This window comes from Chelonia mydas, chromosome 13 (assembly GCF_015237465.2).
Source record: "Chelonia mydas isolate rCheMyd1 chromosome 13, rCheMyd1.pri.v2, whole genome shotgun sequence".
Taxonomy (NCBI): Eukaryota; Metazoa; Chordata; order Testudines; family Cheloniidae; genus Chelonia; species Chelonia mydas.
The window spans coordinates 1204793-1219421 of NC_051253.2; the positions used below are offsets into that span (position 1 = coordinate 1204793).

The 14629-nt window shown below is 59.2% G+C and overlaps 1 protein-coding gene across 2 annotated transcripts in view; it reads right to left on the minus strand.

Annotated features, from left to right (window-relative positions):
* Positions 1–14629, minus strand: part of LOC119567954 (WAP four-disulfide core domain protein 2-like) — a 30897-nt gene that overhangs the window by 1441 nt on the left and 14827 nt on the right. The window contains exons 1-3 of one of the 2 annotated variants that reach the window (XM_037915931.2): positions 12467–12749; positions 12059–12193; positions 3207–3360 (exon numbers count right to left, since the gene is read on the minus strand). In XM_037915931.2, coding sequence (XP_037771859.1) covers positions 3209–3360; positions 12059–12193; positions 12467–12554 — 375 coding nt within the window. In that variant the 5' untranslated portion in view covers positions 12555–12749 and the 3' untranslated portion in view covers positions 3207–3208. Of the gene's footprint in view, positions 1–3206; positions 3361–12058; positions 12194–12466; positions 12750–14629 lie in introns of those variants that run through there. The other variant, XM_037915930.2, reaches the window with a different exon arrangement.

Below are 14629 nucleotides of genomic sequence, written 5' to 3' on the forward strand. Positions count from 1 at the left end.
AGCACACACAGGGATGCCGGCTATCTATCCCATGCCCCAGGAGCACCCATGGGAATTACCCCTGAGGGCATTCTGCACCAAAAACTTAAAAATTCTGCGCCAAAAAAATCAAAAATTCTGCAAGTTTTATTTGTCAATCAATAATGCAGAGGCTCCAGCATGGCAGTGAGGAGCACAAGCCACTGGCTGAATGAAGGTGGGAGATCACCCCCCCACCCCCACCCCCCAGGACTTGGACTCAGCAGTGAGGCTGCACCTGACCCTGACACAGCACAAGGCCTGGACCTTCCCCAGAAACACCCTGGAGCCTTGCCCTTCTGCGCCAGGTGCACCAGGTGTGGGGCAGGTAGGCTCAACCAGGCAGGATCCAAGTGTGGAGGGATCCAGGTGTGGGATGAGAGAGTTCTGTGTGGGACAATCTGGGGGCAGGCAGCTCAGTGGGGGGTCTAGGTGTGGGGGGGTCTGGATGCACACAGGCTCGTTGTGGGGTTTCCAGGTGCAGGGGCAATCGGACTCTGCAGGGGCTTCCAGGTGAAGGTGGTTGGGGCTCAGCAGGGGGTCTGAGTGCTGGGGGAGTGGAGCTCGGTGAGGGTCTGGGTGCAGCTAGTTGGGGGTCGGTGGCGTGGGGGTCTGGATGTGGGAGGTCAAGGTGGTGCAGGGGGTGGGGTATCAGGGTGGGGATTTGAGTGCAGGGAGCTCAGTGGGGGTGGTCTGGCTGCAGGGGTGGGGGTCTGGAGGCAGGGGGGCTCCAGATGCAGGGACTGAGGTTCGGTGGGGTGGGGTTCAGGTATGGGGAGGGCTAGGGGAGTTCTGGATGTACCAGGTGAGGCTTGGCAGAGGTGTCTGGGTATGGAAGGTCCGGATGCACAGTGGTTGGGTGGATGGCAGAGCAGTCCCCATACAGTGACCCCCTCCCTCCACATCTGAGGAGCAATGGGGGCAGGAAGCAGGGGAGGATGCTGAGCTTCCTGCAGCTGGGGGAGGTTTCTGGGGTTGGGTCTGACACAGCCCCAGACACTCTTGCAGGGGAAGAGGAAGTCCTGTCCTCTCCTGCCTCCAGCCCAGCCGGGACGAGCAGCTGATCCCAGCTCAGGGTAGGAGCCACTGGCTGGGGTGTCCCCCGCCCCGTGGTGATTTACCTCTCCGCTGGCTGCTCTGGGGGCCTGACATGATGTACCTGTGCTGTTCGGGAGTGGTGCGTGGCTGCTCCTGCAGCTTTCCTGAGCTTCCCTGACAGAAAGTCATTTTTCTGCAGGGAACCAAAGAAAAATCTGCAGGGGGCATGAATTCTGCATACATGCAGTGGCGCAGAATTCCCCCAGGAGTAGGGGATGCTCTGCTATCTACCCTGCGCCCCAGGGGCACACACAGGGATGCTGTGCTGTCTACCCTGCGCCCCAGGGGCACACACAGGGATGCTGGGCTGTCTACCCTGCGCCCCAGGGGCACACACAGGGATGCTGGGCTGTCTACCCCGCACCCCAGGGGCACACACAGGGATGCTCTGCTATCTATCCTGTGCCCCAGGGGCACACACAGGGATGCTGGGCTGTCTACCCCGCACCCCAGGGGCACACACAGGGATGCTCTGCTATCTATCCTGTGCCCCAGGGGCACACACAGGGATGCTGGGCTGTCTACCCCGCACCCCAGGGGCACACACAGGGATGCTGGGCTGTCTACCCCGCGCCCCAGGAGCACACACGGCGATGCTGGGCTGTCTACCCCGCACCCCAGGAGCACACACGGGGGTGCTGGGCTGTCTACCCCGCACCCCAGGGGCACACACAGGGATGCTGTGCTGTCTACCCCGCACCCCAGGAGCACACACGGGGGTGCTGGGCTGTCTACCCCGCACCCCAGGAGCACACACGGCGATGCTGGGCTGTCTACCCCGCACCCCAGGGGCACACACAGGGATGCTGGGCTGTCTACCCCGCGCCCCAGGAGCACACACGGCGATGCTGGGCTGTCTACCCCGCACCCCAGGAGCACACACGGGGGTGCTGGGCTGTCTACCCCGCGCCCCAGGGGCACACACGGGGATGCTGTGCTGTCTACCCCGCGCCCCAGGGGCACACACGGGGCTGCTGTGCTGTCTACCCCGCGCCCCAGGGGCACACACAGGGATGCTGGGCTGTCTACCCCGCGCCCCAGGGGCACACACGGCGATGCTGGGCTGTCTACCCCACACCCCAGGGGCACACACAGGGATGCTGGGCTGTCTGCCCCGCGCCCCAGGGGCACACACAGGGATGCTGTGCTGTCTACCCCGCGCCCCAGGGGCACACACAGGGATGCTGTGCTGTCTACCCCGCGCCCCCGGAGCACACACGGGGATGCTGGGCTGTCTACCCCGCGCCCCAGGGGCACACACAGGGATGCTGGGCTGTCTACCCCGCGCCCCAAGGGCACACACAGGGATGCTGGGCTGTCTACCCCGCGCCCCAGGGGCACACACAGGGATGCTGTGCTGTCTACCCCGCGCCCCCGGAGCACACACGGGGATGCTGGGCTGTCTACCCCACACCCCAGGGGCACACACAGGGATGCTGGGCTGTCTGCCCCGCGCCCCAGGGGCACACACAGGGATGCTGTGCTGTCTACCCCGCGCCCCAGGAGCACACACGGCGATGCTGGGCTGTCTACCCCGCACCCCAGGGGCACGCACAGGGATGCTGGGCTGTCTACCCCGCGCCCCAGGGGCACACACGGGGATGCTGGGCTGTCTACCCCGCGCCCCAGGGGCACACACAGGGATGCTGGGCTGTCTACCCCGCGCCCCAGGGGCACACACGGCGATGCTGGGCTGTCTACCCCGCGCCCCAGGGGCACACACAGGGATGCTGGGCTGTCTGCCCCGCGCCCCAGGGGCACGCACAGGGATGCTGGGCTGTCTACCCCGCGCCCCAGGGGCACACACGGGGATGCTGGGCTGTCTACCCCGCGCCCCAGGGGCACACACAGGGATGCTGGGCTGTCTACCCCGCGCCCCCGGAGCACACACGGGGATGCTGGGCTGTCTACCCCGCGCCCCAGGGGCACACACGGGGATGCTGGGCTGTCTACCCCGCGCCCCAGGGGCACACACGGGGATGCTGGGCTGTCTACCCCGCGCCCCAGGGGCACACACGGGGATGCTGGGCTGTCTACCCCACGCCCCAGGGGCACACACAGGGATGCTGGGCTGTCTACCCCGCGCTCACCTTTAAACATTTGGGCGGACACACGCCTGTTTGCGACAGCCGTTCATGCAGCACTTCATGATCCCTGGGCACTGCGAGTCCATTTTGCATTGGTTCCTGCACAGACCCAGTAAGGGGATTCCACCCGACACCACTGGGCACGAGCCAGGTTTCACTGAAAGGGCAGGAGACAGTATGAGTTTCGCGTGTGGGTCCCCGGCCCAGGGGCTCAGCAGACACACCCACCCGGGGGGTCAGGATTGGGAGCAGCGCTCGCTGCTCTGAAAGGAAAGTGTCTGCACCCAAGGGGCACAACCTGGCTCCGGGGCTCTGTGTGAAGGAGACAAAGGGCCTCACTTTTCAATCGGCCTCCCTCTGTGCCCCTGCCTTGGCTGTGTGCAGCCCAGCGCCTGTGCGCGTAGCCAGCCCTGTGCGCACACCGTGTGCGTAGGGGCGGGTATGGAGATCTCAGGGCCTGTCTACACGCAAAACCCTGCAGCGATGCAGCTGTGCCGCCGGAGGGACGAGGCCTATCCACACGGCCAGCAGGGGCGCTCCGGTTGCTGCAGTTCTCCAGCTCTCCGAGAGACCGAGCACTCTCCCGTCGACCTAGCGCTGTCTACACCAGGGCTAGGTCTAGCTGCTGCTTTCACAGCCTGAGAGCTGTGGCCGGACCAAGGGGAATGCCTCGTGGAGAGCAGCCTCTGAGAAGGCGACGGGCCAGACAGCACCTGGAGGGCTGCAAGGGGCTGGGCTGCTCCAGTCCCTGTGAGGCCCAGAGGAGAGGCAGAGGCCTGCAGGGGATGAGGGAGGAGCAGGCCAGGAGCTGGGTGCAGGCGAGCAGACTGGCTGGGAATGGGGGTGCAGATAAATGGGGCTGAATCCCCCACTGAGACCCTGCCCCAGCCTGGACTATAATAACTCACCACAAGAGAGCCACTTCCTGCAGGGAAATGGGGTGCGGCAGCCCCCTGCTCTGGGGGGACAGGGCACTCCCAGCACAGTGGGGTTCCATGCTGAGCAGCAGCCCCCAGATACGCACCCACATGGACTGCACCTGGCACAGCCCGCGCTCAGAGCAGCCCCACTGGCCCCATCAGCAGGGGGGCAGCTGCTCCGGAGGCTTCCCGGCAATGGCCTCGGGACCAAGGGGATGCACAATGCCCCTTGGAGGGCTGGCCTGTCTCTGTGCCCCTGGAGCAAAGCCATTTCTGCTCAGGATTTCCCCGGCTGATGAGCTGGAGGGGCCCCGTCCCCACAACTCCCCCCAGAACTGGTACAAACAGGCCCCGAGCGTCAGAGCCTGCAGGGCAGCCAAGGGCAGAATTTGCTGTGACCCCTGCGCTCCCCCAGGCCCAGTCTGGCTGCGGAGTCACCGACTCCAGCCGCGCACCGAGCACCTCAGGGGGCTATTACCCGCTATTGCTCTGGAGACTGGCCCCGACCCCCTCACTGTCAGGCATCGGTGGCACTCCCAGCAACTTCCAGGAGGGCGTCACACGGCACGTCATTCTCTGGGACCGGCGCCCGGAAGGCCGTACCAGAGCTGGCTCCTAAACTGAGCTGCCCCCCACGGGGAGGCCCGGCTGGGACCTGGGCATGTGTGGGCATGGCTGTGTGCAGAAGGGGACTGGACCCGAGCCAGCTCATCCTTTCTGGCATCGTTCAGTCCCTGACAGAAACAGTAGCTCCAGGCCACCTGGTTCCAGGCTGTAACAGCCGCTGGGTACAAGAAGTGGGCTCTGTAGGCAGAGACAGGTTGGGGACCCAGTGTGAGGAACTGCGGGGCCACATCGGCGCTGTGGGCTGTCAGGGTGGTCGAATATTAGTGAGGGACCTGGGCAGGCTGGGAGGGATAATGTCCAGTCTAAAGCTTCTCCAAACAATAGACTGATCATGGAATCATAGAATATCAGGGTTGGAAGGGACTTCAGGAGGTCATCTAGTCCAACCCCCTGCTCAAAGCAGGACCAACCCCCAACTAAATCATCCCAGCCAGGGCTTTGTCAAGATTGACCTTAAAAATATCTAAGGAAGGAGATTCCACCACCTCCCTAGGTAACGCATTCCAGTGTTTCACCACCCTCCTAGTGAAATAGTGTTTCCTGATATCCAACCTAAACCTCCCCCACTGCAACTTGAGATCATTACTCCTTGTTCTGTCCTCTGCCACCACTGAGAACAGCCTAGCTCTATCTTCTTTGGAACCCCCCTTCAGGTAATTGAAGGCTGCTATCAAATCCCCCCTCATTCTTCTCTTCCGCAGACTAAATAACCCCAGTTCCCTCAGCCTCTCCTCATAAGTCGTGCCCCAGCCCCCTAATCATTTTCATTGCCCTCCACTGGACTCTCTCCAATTTGTCCACATCCCTTCTGCAGTGGGGGGACCAAAACTGGATGCAATACTCCAGGTGTGGCCTCACCAGTGCCAAATAGAGGGGAATAATCACTTCCCTCGATCTGCTGGCAATGCTCCTAGTTATACAGCCCAATATGTTGTTGGCCTTCTTGGCAACAAGGGCACACTGCTGACTCATATCCAGCTTCTCATCCACTGTAATCCCCAGGTCCTTTTCAGCAGACCAGTCCCACTTCTGTTGGTTAGAAGGTGTGACGAAGTAGGACTGTTCTTAATGTTTCCTCTGAATAGTGTGGGGGTGCCTCAGTTTCCCCTATGCAGTTGTTAAGTATCTAGGGGGTGGGATAAGGGTGTATGATCGTTGCAGAGCCCTAGAGGGCAGGTGTGTGCAGGGGTCTGGACACAGGGAATGGCTGACACCCTGTTTCCTGGCAACTGATGCCCTGGGCCCTTCCCCCCCTGCACGGTGAGAGCTAAAGGGCTGGAGAACAAAGGAATCCGGTGACCTCCTGGCCTGGAAAGGGACAAAGCCCAGAGGAGGAGGGGCTGGAGGGGAAGGCAGTTTGGGGCTGGCTGGGGACATGGAGTGAAGTGCAGATGGGGTTGTCTGGCTCACTGCCCCCCAAAATGGACCCGGCTGAGGGGTCCTGTTCTCTGCACCTACAAGCTCTGTGTTAGACCATGTTCCTGTCGTCTAATAAACCTCTGTTTTACTGGCTGGCTGAGAGTCACGTCTGACTGCGGAGTTGGGGGGCAGGACCCTCTGGCTTCCCCAGGAGCCCCGCCTGAGTGGACTGGCTGTGGGAAGCGCACGGAGGGGCAGAGGAGGCTGGAGGCTCCGAGGTCAGACCCAGGAAGGTGGAAGCTGTGTGAGCTGTGTGTCCTGCAGACAGGCTGCTCTCAGAAAGGAGACTTCCCCAGAGTCCTGCCTGGCTTCGTGGGGAGCAGTTCCAGAGCATCGCCCGGGGACTCCATGACAGAAGGATGGCTACAGCAGGACCAGCAAGCGGCATTGGTTAATAAATCCTCAAAGCTTGTATCCGTCTCCATCGAACTGCTCTGGCAAGGGCCTTTTCGGACCATGCTCCAGGGCCACAACTATGGGTAGGCCCAAGGGTCCTGGAGGGGTCAGGACCTGCACCCAGGGGCAGACATTCTCTAACTGCAGCTGGACAACCTGATTCTGGAGTTTCTGGAGCCGGGATGCCACTTCCAGGGCCGCAGCCCAGAGCTGCTCCATCTAGGCTCTGGGGTCCGGTATGGGAAGCTGTTAAAGCCTGTCAGCTCTGGGTTCCAGGCGGTCAGGCCTGGTGGTTGGAGCCAGGTGTGGAGTTGGGACGGGGCTGAGGGCAGCACTGAAACTGGGGTCCAGGGGCAGGCTATGGGTCAGAGTCGGTCAGTCTGCAGATAAGGCAAATCAGGTCCGACGCTGGCGTCCGGATGCAGGCCGAAGGTCAAAGGCTGCTTGGAGTGAGTGCGAGGGCCTGGGGGTCAGGCGGTGGGTGCAGGGCTGGAGCGGGTCCGGTCAGAGCTGGGCCAGGGCAAGGCTGGAGGGGCTGGAAGAGGCGGTCAAGGCTGGGCAGGACCCGGCACCGCGGGAGCCTGCGAGGCAGCTGGGGGTCTGGCCGGGCAGGGCTGTTGCACAGACGGAGAGGCAGCTCCGGCGGGGTGAGTGGGACACCTGTGTCTGGCGGTCACATGCCCCAGCCGGGCCCCAGGGTGAGTCATGGCACCTGTTGAGGCTCTTGCACCCGCCCACCTCTAACGGCCCCTCCCCCAGCCTAAGGGGCGGAGCTACTGGACCCGGGTCTCAACTGCATTCGGGGCACAACCAATGGAAAAACAGGGACAGGAGTGAGGGTCACAGGGTCAAAATCAGGGAGCCAGAGGGGGAGACCGAGCAGAGACCCCCAGACAGCGCCCACTGCTCCTCGAAGGCATCTGGGAAGCCAGTGGGCGCGGCCCAGAGGGACTCTGCCCGGAGCCGTGACCTGAGGAAAAGGACGTTCAGGTGCAGAGTCTATGGCTGGCAGGGGCTGTATGTGCTGGGTCTCCCCCGGCACAGGAAAGGGACTCCTGTCCCCGCCTGCTGAGAGCCCACTCCGTGTCCCTGTTGGCCCCTCGGCAGGACTCCCTGCCTCTCTGGGGTTATCCCCAGGCAGAAGGTTTCTCTAGCCCTGCAAGTAGCTTGAGTGTTCCCTTTCTTACAGACTCATAGACTTTAATGTCAGAAGGGACAATCCTGATCCCTCTCTGCCCATGGCAATTCCTCGCCTTCAGGCATTGCTCTCCTGGCCTTGCCACCTCTCTTCTCTCACCCGCTCCGGCAGCTGCCTCTGTAGCTGTTCTTGGGCCGTAGATTATTTTTGGCCCACCAGCATTGTGTGTCCCCAGCCTGGAGATGGGACCGAGTCTCACAGAGGTGCAGCGAGCAATGCACATGGCTGGGGGAGAAGGGACTCCTGGTTTCCCGGAGCCCAAACACGTCCCCGCTGGCCTCCCTTTGGCTGGGAGGAGGCTGCACGGTTTGCTGGGGTGCTCTGAAGGGGCTGGGGGTTGGAGGAGCAGATATAAGCAGCTCCTGACTCTCTTTCGCCTGCTATGGTGACTGACAGGCAGAACACAAGGGCTTCCTGCCTCCCCGCGGGGTGTGGGGCGTGGGGCTGCCTGCCACAGCTTCCAGAGCAAGTGGGGCAAAGTGCAGCTGCCCTGTGCCCACTGGATCTGAACAGTCAGGCTGGCACATTGCATGTTGGGATCTGTAGGGCCTGACTGGGGGTCTCAGACTAGTTTAACAGCACTGTAACTCCACGCACCTCACTGGGCCCCTCCTGTCCCCCTGCTGCACAGGCTTGTAGGTGACAGAAGAGCGAGCCCGAGCTCAGGCTGCAGTCTGCTTCCCAGCCAAACCGGGCTCAAAACCGAGCAAAGTCTGGGCAACTTCTGCTCAGAATAACTGCAAATCCCGGGGGGCAGGAGGGGGCTCGGGAGCATGGGGCCATGCATCTCTGCACAGGAGAATACAAACTGCCTTCAGACATGCCTGTCTACCTGAGTCTGAGCCCCACCCAGGGCCCCACCTAATAAGAACATCAGAACGGCCACAGTGGGTCAGACCAATGTCCATCTAGCCCATTATCCTGGCTTCTGACAATGGCCAGTGCCAGATACTTCAGAGGCAGTGAACAGAACAGGGCAATTATCGAGTGATCCATCCCCTGTCATCTACTCCCAGGTTCTGGGAGTCAGGGGTTTAGGGACATCCAGAACATGGGGTTGCGTCCTTGACCATTGTGACATTATGAGTGTAATATATCTCACTGAAAGGTGACAGGGCCAGAAAGAGTTAATTAACTCACAGACTGACCTGACCTATCGCCAAACTTTAAAGACTGGTTAGGAAGAGATGGAAATGGAGAGAGCTTTGAAATGCAAGTCTGCATTGTTAGAGGTAGAAGGGGAGATGTTTGCTCAGGTCTTGTGATGTCAGCAAACAAGTCTTGTCGATGGCTATAGCTTTGATTCAAAGATCAGAAAAGGACTATTAACATTTAGGAAGACACTGGAGTGAAATAGTACTGTTGTCTATATGTCACTGGGAAGGTTGTGATAGCCGGTATCTGAACTGTTGAATGGATAAATTACCCTGTGCTAATTGCCAGGATGTTTGGAAGAAGGAAAGTTAAGCGATTGTTTTCTCAGGCCAAAAGGCTGCAGGAAATGTATAAAAACCTTGGGACATGATCCCTCTTCATCTCAGATCTGCTTTGGGTTTCAAGAAGGGGAAACCCTGAGCCCTAAGGATTGAGATCCCCAGTCACTGACTGGAGTCACCCTGAGCATGGACATTGGACTATAACCTATGGGCTATTTCTAAAAGGAATTTTGTCCACGACAAGCTCAGCTCTGCTATGTATCTGAACCTCAAGAATTGAACTCAAGTCTGTCTGTATATTGATCTTTTAACCAGCACGCTCTCTCTTTTCTTTTCTTTTAATAAATTTTAGTTTAGTTAATAAGAATTGACTATAAGCGTGTATTTGGGGTAAGATCTGATTTATTATTTGACCTGCGTCTGGGGCTTGGTCCTTTGGGGTCAGGAGAACCTTTTCTTTTCTATGATGAAATAAGATTTTCAGAATTTATCATCCTATGTTTGACAGGTGTGTCTGGATGGAGCCAGAGGCTGGGCACTTTAAGGGAACTGCGTTGTTTGGACGTCTGAGAACCCAGGGAGGGGCTATAGAAGCTGTTTTGTGCTGGTTTGGTAAATCTAAGTACTGGAATATCCACCAGCGTTTGGGGTTTGTCTGCACCGTTCTGTTTGCAGTTCACCCTGATTGAGTGACCTCAGCTGGCTCCACGGGCAGCCCCGTCACAACCATCTTGGCTAATAGCCATTGATGGACCTAACCTCCAGGAACGTATCTAATTCTTTGTTGAACCCAGTTATGCTTTTGGCCTCCATAACATCCCCTGGCAACGAGCTCCACAGGCTGACTGTGCGTTGGGTGAAGACATACTTCCTTTTGTTTGTTTTAAACCTGCTGCCTATTCATCTCATTGGGTGATCCTGGTTCTTGTGTTATATGTAAAGGTAAATAACACTTCACTTTCTCCACTCCAGCCATGATTTTATAGATCTCTGTCACATCCCCCCACAGTCGTCTCTTCTCCAAGCTGGACAGTGCCAATCTTTTTAATCTCTCATAAATCGAAGCTGTTCTATACCCCCAATCATTTTTTTGCTGTTTTCTGAACCTTTTCCAGTTTTAATATCTCTTTGGTAAGATGGAGGCGACCAGAACTGCACGCAGTATTCAAGGTGTGGGCGTACCACGGACTTATATAGTTGCATCATGATATTTACTTTCTTATTATCTATCCCTTTCCTAATGGTTCCTAACACTGTTCGCTTTTTTGACTGCCGCTGCACATCGGGTGAAAACAGCTAATTTAGACCCCATCGTTTTTATGTAGAGTTGGGATGATGTTTTCCAATGCGCCTTACTTTGGATTTATCAACATTAAATTTCATCTGCCACTTTTTATAAGATCCTTTGGTAACTCTTCGCAGTCTGTTTTCGACTTCACTCTCCTCAGTAATTTTGTATCATCTACAAATTTTGCCACCTCACTGTTTACCCCTTTTTCCAGATCATTTATGAACATGATGAACAGCACCGGTCCCAGTACAGATCCCTGGGGGACCCCACTATTTATCTCTCTCCACTGTGAAAACTGACCATTAATTCCTACCCTTTGTTTCCTATCTTTAACCAGTTACTTATCCCATGACAGCTTACTTTGCTTAAGAGCCTTTGGTGAGGGACATTTGTCAAAGGCTTTCTGAAAGTCCAAATACATTATATCCACTGGATCATCCTTTTCCACTTGTTTGTTGACCCCCTCAAATAATTGTAACAGATTGGTGAGGCATGGTTTCCTCTTACAAAATCCGTGTTGACTCTTCCTCACGAAATCTTGTTCATTTGTGTGTCTGATAATTCTGTTCTTTACTATAGTTTCAGCCAATTTGCCTGGTACTGAAGTTAGGCTTACTGGCCTGTAATTGCCAGGTGTTACATTTGCTACCTGGTGCAGCTCCAACCCGGAGCCCCAGCTCAGGAACTGTGCAGTGCTCGGCGCAGCCCCCACTTGGGGCCCCAGCTCAGGAACTGCAGCACCCGGTGCAGCCCCCACCCGGGGCCCCAGCTCAGGAACTGCAGCACCCGGTGCAGCCCCCACCCGGGGCCCCAGCTCAGGAACTGTGCAGCGCCCGGCGCAGGCCCCACCCGGAGCCCCAGCTCAGGAACTGTGCAGCGCCCGGCGCAGGCCCCACCCAGGTCCCCAGCTCAGGAACTGTGCAGCGCCCGGCACAGCCCCCACTTGGGGCCCCAGCTCAGGAACTGCAGCACCCGGTGCAGCCCCCACCCGGGGCCCCAGCTCAGGAACTGTGCAGGGCCCGGCGCAGGCCCCACTCGGGGCCCCAGCTCAGGAACTGCAGCGCCCAGCGCAGCCCCCACCCAGGTCCCCAGCTCAGGAACTGTGCAGCGCCTGGCGCAGCCCCCACCCGGGGCCCCAGCTCAGGAACTGTGCAGCGCCTGGCGCAGCCCCCACCCGGGGCCCCAGCTCAGGAACTGTGCAGCGCCTGGCGCAGCCCCCACCCAGGGCCCCAGCTCAGGAACTACAGTGCCTGACCTGGTGGGGGCCCTCCCCCCACCTGGGGCCTGCAGGCACGGCCACTTAGGACAGGTGCTGACCAGAAGCCCAGCACGGTGGAGCTGAGCTGCACACAGCAGTCCCTGCGTGTTGGAGAGACGTCCCCTAGCTCCCTTCACACACCCCGGCCTGTGCCACCTGCTACTTCAGCACGTCCCGGCCACTCAACACACCTGGCAGTGTCAGGTGGAGCCCAGGTCAAAGTGCTCCCAGCCAGTTGCCCCCTGGGCGGGGCAGTGGCGGGGACACAGTGGGCCGGGCGACCCGCAGGAGCACTAAGGGGGCGCGTTACCGTTGGGGATCTGACAGGACCAGCCGCAGCCTGTCTGGCAGCACTTGAGGTTCTCCTCGCAGTCGCTGTCGGTCTGGCATTCCTCCGTGCAGTTAGCCGCCTCCACCACTGTGTCTGGGCACTCGCCCTCTTTCTCTGAAACGGGAAAGGCCAGGGTCACGCTGGTCCCAGGGAGAGGGCCAGGCTGTGGGCCCGGAGTCCCCGAGGACCAGGGCCCACGGACATTGTTCATGGTGAGAGCTCTGGAGCACCCGAAAGCTAGAGGGTGTGGGGCCAGGTCCTGGCTCCATCCTGGTTCTCGATGCACCAGACCCCCTCCCCCCCGGGGTCGCTCCAGCCAAAGCGCTGCGTACATAGGACCGGTGCCCTCGGCGGGGACGTGGGCTGGGGCGTGGTGTTCCTACTCACTTGTAACGTTGTGGCCAGATGCAGACGACAGCTCGGCCCAGAGAGCCAAGAGCCCCATGAGGAGGACGATGCTGCTGGACTTCACCATGGTGCTGTGGGGAGCCAGCTCCGACTGTCCAGACCTACCCAGGCTGGGCTTTAAGCTTTCCCACAGGTGGGGCTGCAGCCGGGGAGGGAGGGGACTGGTTCCCAGGTGATTTATAGGGAAGGGGAGAGTCGCGCTCCCTCTTCATTCCATTGCACAATCCGCGCGTATCAGGTATCTGCTCTGGCCCGCCTGCGAACCAGGAAGTGAGAGCTCGGAAGGGACCCAGCATCTTCTGTACACAGTGGGCAGGCTGACAGCAAGTTGCTGCAGCTCCTGGGCAGCCCTCCGTGGCCACTGCCGGCCCCAGACAGGTGGGGGCCAGGGCGATTCAAGAACTTGCTTCTCATGCAGGTTTCCTGGGAGCAGCTGGGGTTTGCAGCTCCCCCAGGGCTGTTTCTGTGGGTGGCACATCTCAGGGGCTGCTGCATCCTGGTGAGCAGGAGAATCACAGGCTGAACATGCTCCAAGCGTCACCAAGCGTGGCTCCGAATAGCTGTGCCCTCGTGGTCCATCGGGACGGATGGCTCAGTGTCTCAGAGCTGGGGCAGTGGGAGCAGCCTGGGTCCCCCCAAACTGCAGCAGGTTGGACACAGAAACCCAAGGACTGTGGTTTCATAGAGTCACAGAACTTAAGGCAAAAAGAGACCCTTAGATCATCCAGTCTGGCCTCCTGTAGCTCACAGGCCACCGAATTTCTCCTGGCCCCCCGGTACTGAGCCCAATCACCTGTGTTTGACTAAAGCACCTCCCAGAAAGGCTCCAGCCTGCATTGGAAGCATCAAGAGAAGGAGACTTCACATTTCCCGGGGAAGTTTGGTCCAGAGGCTGATCCTGCACTGTTAACAGTTTGTGCCTTCCGCCTGACTGGAACGAGTCCGGGTCTAGCTTCCAGCCACTGGCTCCTGTCCTGCCTTTCCCCTGCAATACCTGGGAGTTTCTCTCCATGGAGGGAGGTAACTGAGGACACTGTTGAATGGCGTTGGGCCTAGAACTGATCCCTTAGCAACCCCCTTAGAAACGCCCCCCTGCACTGACGCTTCCCTGGTTTGGGTTGTGGCAGGGGTGCACTGACCCCCGACGGCTTGCGGAAATCACTCCCCCGCAGCTCCACAGTGCAGCCTCCGGGGTGGAAAGCAGCTGCCACTGTGCTAGCAACGCTCCCGCCTCCTGTTTGGGAGGGGACAGGAGGAATCCGCTCTGCGGCTGAGACTGCAAAACCCGTACGAGCTAAAGGCGTGATGGGGCGCAAGAGAGCTGACCTGATCGCAGGCCCTCGGAGAGCACGGTGATGGACTCACCTCCATACAGCGACCCGCCAAGAGCTCAGCGCAGCTCCCGCTGTCCCAGCTCAGGGGAAGTGGGGCAGTTTGTCTGAACCAAAAGCCTGTGAGCAGTGGGCTGGGAGTAGCAGCCGCTGCGCCCATCCCTGTAGCCACCCAGAAGCAGCGTCCTTTCACAGACCTGAATGAATTCAGCTTTTCAGCGCTCTCAAGAGGGAAGGAAGGGTGTTGTCACCCCATGTTATGGAGCGTGGCAGGTGAATGTCCATGTCTTCTTATCCCCATGTCTCAGGTGGGGAAACTGAGGCACAGCCAGAGACTGACTTGCTCCAGGCAACATTGGACACGGAAGCAACATCTGCTGCAGGCAGACGTGTCCGTGTCAAAGGGACATGGCACAGGCTTTGGGCACACGTCTAGGCTCTGGGCGAGCTCTCGAGGCTCTGAGGTCACACGGAGTTTGGCAGCACTGTCCCTGTGCATACTGCCAAGTAATTTAAAGTCCAGAGTCAACAATGAGGCAAGGTGTGGAGCAGCTGTAAATCAGCGGGCTGTTTGCTCTCGCACACACTGCTCGGGGAGTGAGGGAGCGTTTATGGCATAACAAAGCCAGGGTTGATACCCAGAAGCACCGCAGGAGAGGGTGAGGAGAGGGCGTTTTCACATAACCTGCACCCTGCTGGGACTCCATTGGAGCAGAGGGAAGGGGAGGACAAGGCAGGGAGTGAACCCCATAAGTCCTGCCCCATGGCCCCATGGGGAGGGGCAGCAGCCAAGTGGTGATCCATGTGTGGG